Source organism: Hibiscus syriacus, unplaced genomic scaffold, assembly GCF_006381635.1.
Source record: "Hibiscus syriacus cultivar Baekdansim isolate YM2019G1 unplaced genomic scaffold, ASM638163v2 tig00110020_pilon, whole genome shotgun sequence".
Classification (NCBI taxonomy): domain Eukaryota; kingdom Viridiplantae; phylum Streptophyta; class Magnoliopsida; order Malvales; family Malvaceae; genus Hibiscus; species Hibiscus syriacus.
Window position 1 is genome coordinate 2,491,691 of NW_024062568.1, and position 8,503 is coordinate 2,500,193.

Sequence of the window (8,503 nt, forward strand, 5' to 3'; positions counted from 1 at the left end):
AACACTCATAATCATCAAAAATATATCGTGATTGGATTATGATAAATTTCATTTTTTTAAATTTTTTTTATATTGCTACATATATATATATATTATATTAATATTAATGGTATTTATTGTTCTGTCAATAGTGCTGTTTGTTTGATATATCATTTTTTCGAGTTGTTTAGTTGAGCTTTTAACCATGTTTTAGTATGATTCTATTTTATTCTTCCATGATTAAATTTATGCATTCCAATGATTTTAATAGAGATGATAGATTAATATGATTCAATCTATTTTAATTTTGTTGTACTTTCTTCATATTCAAAACATTTAACGATTATTATTAATTTAAAAAAACACATTAATTTAAACATTACTCGTAAAATTATAGTATATAAAGTAATATATATATATATATATATATATATATTATTAATTGATTTATTTACTATACAATGCCATATACTTAAAAGGAAAAAGGAAAGAAAAGAAAATTCCTTAGGATTATTTTAATTTTAAAGAATTTATATTTATTCATGTGCAAACTTTAGCGACGCATTACAATATAATAACAATGACACCACAAAAGAAAAAAAGAAAAAGAGAAATAAAAAGAATAATGGTTTCTAATTTCTAATAATTGGATGATGTGAGAGAAAAAAAGATTGAATTGAATTAAAGAGGCAAGTACGCATCTTTTGACCATATATATAAAAGGAAAAAAAAAAGAGAAATAAAAAGAATAATATGTTTATAATTTTTAATAATTGGATGATGCAAAAAAAAAAGTGAGGAATTGAGAAGGCAAGAAGGCATCTTTTGACCATATATATGCATATATTGAAAAAATAATTTTATAATTATCATTTAGATGATGTTAAATATTTCATTTTTTTATTTTATTTAACATGTCAAATATTATTTAAATATTGATTGTGAAATTATCTTGTCTATTGACACTATATCAAATAATAACCAAAGTAACATTTTACGTCAAGAAGTACAAACTTAAGAAATTATATTAGAAATTTAGAGGGTGTAAAATTATAAATTTTCAAAGAATGTGAAATTAGATTATGAATAGAAAAAATGAATATATAATATATAAATTATACGAGAATTCAAAATTCCAAAAATATATGATCATACTCATCCAATAATCTTAAATTTATGTAAAATTAAATAGTTTTACATGGTGTAAGTAGATCCTAACCCATATATATATATATATATATATATATATATATATATGTGTTAAGAAACTGCAAAGCAGAGCTTGAAGTTAAATAAATCAACAAGCCATGCCCAATTAACCTGTCATAAAGATTCTCCCAAACTGCAATCCAATAAGTTGACAGCCACAAGCATCCTTCTTTTTCTTTAATTTTTTTAACTTTATAAATTATATATGTATAGAAAATTCTGTCCCTACTTTTTCCATATTTAATTTCCTTATGAATTTTTTATTTAAAATTTAAACCAAAAAATGTTTAACACATCTTATACCATATAATTTAGGTTAAGTATGAATATTTGAATGACTCGAGTTAACAAGTCTTATTCTATAATTCAAATTTTATTTAAAAAAAATTCAATTCGAATCAAGTCAAATTGTTCGAGTTTTTCTTTAAATTTAATTGTACTTTTATAATGTTATGGTACATATTAGTTTCCATTTAAACGACTTTCTCTAACCATATAATATATACATATTTATTTCTTCATATTATTTTTCACATGTGTAAGTAAGATTTATAATATTATTTAATAAATCAAATTATTTATGAAATTATAAAATATATTTATAATGTTATTTTTAAATAAGAGATTTTTAGAATAAGTTATTGATGGGAGTACAAAGGAGTCAAAAGGAATTAATGAGAAGAAATAATTTATTAAAAAAAAGAAAGTTAATCAAATAACCACACTGAACAAAATGAGACTAAATTGCAAAAAAGAAATGTTAATAATAGGAGTTGAGCTCAATATCCAACATGAAAATTCAAATAAACTCGAAATTATACCTAATACTATAAAATGATTTGTTAATTCACGATTATTAAATTAAACTTGTGTTCAAATCAATTTTTTTAGTTGAATCAAATTTTACTCATCCTAATTTAAATCAAATACATATAGAAATAATTTTTTTAATTCATGATTATTAAATTGAACTTGTGTGAATAAGGGGATAATTTTTTTTATGAAATTTTGTCTTAATTATTATTTTGCAATTCTAATCCCTAGAAGGAGTAGGACATTCCAACAAATAGAAGAATATGGGAGTTTTTAAAATCAATTTAAACCCAATACATATATGAGAAATTTTTGCATGTCCTAAATATTTAATTTATTTATAGTGAATTTAAAGTATTCTGACACTAATTTATTTGAAAAATTATAGAAATTCTAATTTAAAAGATATATATATATATATATATTATTTGCTTTTATTAAAAAAGGGGGGAAACCCTGTTTATGTTTACCATCCATTAATACTTTTCCATCCCGTAGTGGGTGTTCATATATTTATAGTAAAAGGCAACAAAAAGTAGAAAAATAAAACAAGTTGAAACATAATTCTTATTTTATTTACCTTTTAGGGTTAAAAGTGCATTAGGGTTTGTTTCAAACAGGAAAATGCTAAGAGGATGAAAGACCACCAAATGGAACAAAAAGAGTAAAAGACAAAAGGAGTGACTGCAAGTGGGTAATATATCATGCTGATGTGGTAAAATATTTATTTATCTTTTTTAAATTCAGATCTTTATCGAGTTATTTGATTTTTTTATTAGTCTAGATTGATTATAAGATAATATTTGTTTGAAATATTTTCAATTTTTTGTCGATAACGCTCAAACATCCCTATAAACATTGTGCTCAAATCTAATACCTTTAGAGATAACAATAATTCTTTTAACCACCAAGATCATTTAGTTCGTACAGTTATTTAAGGTTTTTTTAAATTCATCAAGTTTTATAATTTGACAACTTTATTCAATAAGTACAAGGTTATTTGAAAAGGAAATCAAATTCATGAATGTTGCCTGTGTTTTAAGATAATGATATATTTTCATCAATTAAAGCACTTTTCTACTAATAAAAGCAACCAAGAAAATGGTTAATAAACATTTAAGTTAAACAAGAAAAAAATTATCTTATATTTTCAAGCTAAAATCATCAACAACTTTAAAAAGAAGTAAATTTTAGGTACAATTTTATGTTGAAAAAGAAAGCCTTCTCAAACTAAAATAAACTCTATTCAACAAAAAAATTAAATAATTGCTATACCTAAAATTTTTGTGGTGTGACACATTTGTTGAATCGGTCTGAGGGTTTTTACATCTACCATAGATCCTGACATGATACATACTGGCGTAGCCAGCCTACTACGAGTGGTGTCATATGACATCACAATAATTTTTAAAAAATATTTTATATAAAATTAATATAAAGATATTTTAAAAAAATAAACATATTTTTAAAAGAATAATATAAAGATCATGGGTTCGAACATTGTCGTTTGCGAATTGAGCAAACTGGGATGGGAGGGTCGTCCGCGCCCTGCAGTACTCGATATAGATTAATCGATCAATAGATCGGATACTAGTGATTAATTCAAAAGAATATTAGTACCTTTAAACCTAAATTGACACCAATTATTCATTTTTATCAACTTAAAAAAAAAATTCTTCATACATATTCTAAATTTAACACCCTAAAATAATTTATTTTCTTTATAAATTTGACACTTTAAAATAAATTTTCTGACTTCATCCCTGATGATACATGAATAAATTTCTCGTGATATGATACAATTTAATTAAATTATAATTTATATGTTCGTAAAATTATATATGCGTAACTAATAGTTTAGGGTATGGTATACTTTTATGAAATTCTTTTGAATTTGTCGTTAACATAATAAAATTTCTTGTCTTTGCCTATGTTTTTCCTGTTTAAGATTTTACACATAAATATATGTTCTTCTTTGTAATCTTCTTTGTTTGTTTAGGATACAAATTTTATATATATATATAGTCATGCTCCTTATATTTATAATGAATTATTATACTTTTATTTATGGTAATAAATAAAATCAATACATGTTAAATATTGTCTCTTATATATATTTTATTTTATATTAATATCGGATTATTTATTTTCTACAAATAAATTATTTACAAAAATATTTTAAATAAAATTCTATATTTAAATTATATCTAGATGAATTTTTCAATTTATATTATGAACAATTATTTGATAGATTTTTCTCTCTGAACAAGCGATTTTTTATTATTATTTTGAATTGAAAGAAGCTTAAAACAGATATAAGCGATTTTAATCTGCTACCATTTAATTAATTAATTAAAATATTAATTAAGTACGTATGATCGTAAATTAAAGATTGGAGGAGAATAATTTTCTGACTCGATATTAAAGAAATGGGTAAACTATGTATTTAGTCATTGAACTATTCATTTAGTTCTTTTTTCTCATTTAACTATTGTCTTTTTTAAAATCAAACCTAATATTATATTTGGATTTCATTTTGGTCACCCGTTGTTAAAAAATTAACAGAACTATTGACATGATGATTTTTAGTTTTTTCAATGATAGTGTAACATTATCTTATGGACACATAAACATCATTATTAATTTTTTAACAGTGAGTGGCCAAAATAAAACCAAAATGTAACATCAAATATTATTTAATTTTTTTGTCGAGTGACCAAAATAGAATTATACAAATAGTTGAGTGACTAAATAAGTAGTTTACCCTAAACCAATTGAGAAATTAATTATTATAATTTTAAGAAAACTAATAAAAAATATAAGATAAAGAGAAACGCCTTGTGTTATATCAACATATATACCCCCATCCTTCTTCAACCTCTGCTCATTTCTCATAAAAAATAAACAAGCAAAAGCATAGCTTATTTCATCAGCTTCTTGCTAACTAATCCATGGCCAAAGAAGGAGAGCACAGCACGTTCCATGCAAAGGACTACGTCGACCCTCCACCGGCGCCGTTGTTCGATGCATCGGAGCTCAAGAAATGGTCATTTTACAGGGCACTGATAGCCGAGTTCATCGCAACTTTGCTCTTCCTTTACATCACGGTCTTGACCGTGATCGGATACAAGAGCCAAGCCGATACCAGCACCGACTCGTGTGCCGGTGTCGGTATTCTTGGTATCGCTTGGGCCTTCGGTGGCATGATCTTCGTCCTCGTTTACTGCACTGCTGGGATTTCCGGTAGTACTTGATTTTTGAGTTTCCCATGTGTTTTTATAAATGTCTCTATTGATTTTTGTTTTGTTTTCTTGGGGTGCAAACAACAGGTGGTCACATTAATCCGGCGGTGACATTTGGTCTGTTATTGGCTCGCAAGGTCTCGTTGGTTCGAGCCATTGCTTACATGGTGGCTCAGTCTTTGGGAGCCATTTGTGGGGTTGGTTTGGTTAAGGCTTTCCAGTCATCGTACTACAACAGGTATGCAGTGGCAAGTGTATTCTAAAATTCGAATTTTTTTATATTAAATATTTGTTTTATTGATGGTATTATCTCTTCTAAAATTTTATTTGTTTTTTTTCGTACAAAATTTTTTATTATCAATATTTATATGCTCACTCTTGAAAATATTTATGAATTTGTGAATACAGATACGGAGGTGGAGCCAACACTCTTGCTGATGGGTACAGTTCCGGAACTGGTTTGGGCGCTGAAATTATTGGAACCTTTGTTTTGGTTTACACTGTTTTCTCTGCTACTGATCCCAAGAGGAAGGCTCGAGACTCCCATGTCCCTGTAAGTTCCATTCGCCACCTTCTTCTAGGTCATAATTAGTCGAGTTACTTCAGGTTAGATCAAGTCGTTTGGAGTTAAAAAAGTTCAGCAGTTTAAATTCTAGTTTTGATGTATAATGCATTCTTCAATTAAATGAAACTTTTAACATATTTAAATCATATATATTTTATATTTTTAAAATTAATAAATAAAAATATGCATAATAATATTTACATTATTGAAAAAAAATATTCGATTTAAGATCCATAGATGATAAGGATGTGAATGAGATTTTTTACCAAGTATCAGATGAAGAAACATGCACTGTGAGATTAACTGGATCATCGCTGTGTATACCATTATAAAGAGATCAAAAGCAAATTTGGGTAAAGTATAGCGAAGATTAGGGATGTTTAAAAATATTCGATTTGTGATATTTAATTTTCTAATCTGAATAAAAATTATAATTTTTTTTACCTAAATCTCTAAAATTTTATATTTGTATTATGTAATTTCGACTTTTAAATTTTTCATTGTTGAGTTTTCAAAAGTTAAAATTGATTGATATATAAAAAATTAAAATTGGTACCGGGTGCCCTCTTACATGAACTAACGGGTATTCGAGTTTTATGGGTCAAGACACAAACCGACTACTTTAGTACTAAAAATATCGAGTATCTGACACTTTTGAGTACCCGAACCTGCGGGTATACGGTAATGAGCATCCCTATCAATGATTACTAAACTATACTTGAATGATTATTTCGGTCATTAAATTTTTAAAAGTTAAAAAATGATCTTTATCTTTTTTAGAATTATTACAAAATGATCACTGAAATGTTGTAATAATTGTAAAATTTTGATAAATTTAATTACCATTTCATAACAATTTGATAAAATTTAAATATAATTTTATAACAGTTGATAAATTTAATGAATACTTTATCTTTTTAAAAGTTCAGTGACTAAAACGATAATTTGAACATAGTTCAATGACCTCTGGTATACTCTACCCAAATTAAAAAACGTCTTTCTTGGTAATCAACAATATAGGAAAATATGAGTTTTGTTAATTGTGTTTGAAGGTATTGGCTCCACTTCCCATTGGATTTACCGTATTCATGGTTCACTTGGCTACCATCCCAATCACTGGCACTGGCATCAACCCTGCTAGGAGCATTGGAGCTGCTGTTATCTTCAATAACGACAAGGCTTGGGATGATCATGTTAGTATTCTTCTCCACAATCTCCACATCTAAAAAAATTGGGTCGAAGTTCGAATGGTTAAATATTCATATGTAGAGTAACTAGCAAACCCACCATATATTCTACTAAGTGGCGGATCCACCTTGAAATCCTATTTTTCAACGATTAATTATTTATTTTATTTATGGTATATATCCTGAAATATTACTTGTGCTCATGCCGTATAAAAAAATTGTATTGTTAATATATGTATGTTTATCTTTAAAAATATTTTTGGATCTGTCACTTATTTTACTATTTTTTCAGTGGATCTTCTGGGTTGGACCCATGGTTGGAGCAGCCATTGCAGCATTCTACCACCAATTCATCTTGAGAGCAGGAGCTGTCAAGGCACTTGGCTCATTCAGAAGCCAAACCCATGTTTGATTTCATGCACCGAAACCATATATAATTTAGTAGGGAAAATGTGGAGAATAATGTGGGAATTAGGGTTTATGGTTTGTGTATGTTCAAGTGTCCTTTCAAAGGGCCCCTCCCTTTCTTCTTCAACATTTCCTTTGGGTGAAGTTGAAAAAGAAACCTAAGGGTATAATGAAAATGTAGATAAACTACTCTTTTGAGAAGTGTGGGGTGGGAGGGCTTTTCAAGTACTTACTTTCCTTAAAATTCATTTTAGCTCTTGTTTTGTACCAAGTTTATGCTTTTAAGAAAAGTGTTGGACTTTGTTGTCTTTTATTTTAATGTATTGTGTCTCAATTTGCACTTAGTGTTCATTGCTTAAGGGCTTCATTATCAAATTCTTACTCATTTCCAATAATGAAAATGATATAAAATTTGGGTTTGCTTTATATGTGCTTATAACTAATTTGTGAGAGAGAGAGAGAGAGAAATTGTATTTAGTGTAGGAACCACTTAAAAAGCTCAATTAAAGACTATTTATTTACCATTTTGGAAAAGTTTTTTTTTTTGAGTTTAATATATTACTAATTGAAAATGTGATTCATTAATTGAACTTTTCTCCTCTCAACTTAAAAAAAATTGTATTCTGTTAGAATTGTAAGACCCAAATTGCTTTTTATCAGGTTCGAGATGAGGCGAGGAGGGTAGCCATCACTTGCTGTCTTGTGTTTGTTGGTATTTTGTCAAGTTTGATGTATGTCATGTTCCTTTTAAGTGTGCAATGTTGCAGGAATAGGGGTTAGGTCCAGTTTCTGCATTTGTTTGAACCCCTGCTCTGTGGTTTTTGGCTGTTTCGACTCGGTCAGTGCACTCTTTTTGTTCCATCTTAAGATTAAGGAGGTTTTGTAACAAGTACACTCCGATGTCACTTTTGTATGAGTTATCCATCTTAATCATGCAAAAACTCTTTTCAAAAAATAAGGAGAATTTCAATCTATATAAAATTTTACTTTTTCTTTTGTGCACTGATAAAGAGTAGGAGATCCGGTTTGAGTAAATTTATTTTTATTTCTATGCAAGTTTCATTTGTAAACAATAAATTTATTCCTATAAATAAATACTA

At 27.2% G+C, this 8,503-nt stretch overlaps 1 protein-coding gene across 1 annotated transcript; it reads left to right on the forward strand.

The window, feature by feature from the left end:
• The first annotated feature begins 4,909 nt into the window (after positions 1-4,909).
• On the forward strand, positions 4,910-7,723 carry LOC120213249 (probable aquaporin PIP2-5). Its single transcript, XM_039211406.1, has 5 exons — positions 4,910-5,244; positions 5,331-5,481; positions 5,652-5,796; positions 6,861-7,001; positions 7,288-7,723. Exons 1-5 carry the CDS (start codon positions 4,953-4,955, stop codon positions 7,405-7,407), a joined length of 849 nt encoding a protein of 282 aa, XP_039067337.1. The 5' UTR covers positions 4,910-4,952; the 3' UTR covers positions 7,408-7,723.
• The last annotated feature ends 780 nt before the right edge of the window (positions 7,724-8,503 follow it).

Bases quoted from the DNA above. Each gene is read 5' to 3' on its own strand.
- LOC120213249 (XM_039211406.1), top strand. From the start codon at position 4,953: ATGGCCAAAGAAGGAGAGCACAGCACGTTCCATGCAAAGGACTACGTC. The intron at 5,245-5,330 runs GTAGTACTTGAT...TGCAAACAACAG, and splicing joins CTGCACTGCTGGGATTTCCG to GTGGTCACATTAATCCGGCG. The intron at 5,797-6,860 runs GTAAGTTCCATT...TTGTGTTTGAAG, and splicing joins CTCGAGACTCCCATGTCCCT to GTATTGGCTCCACTTCCCAT.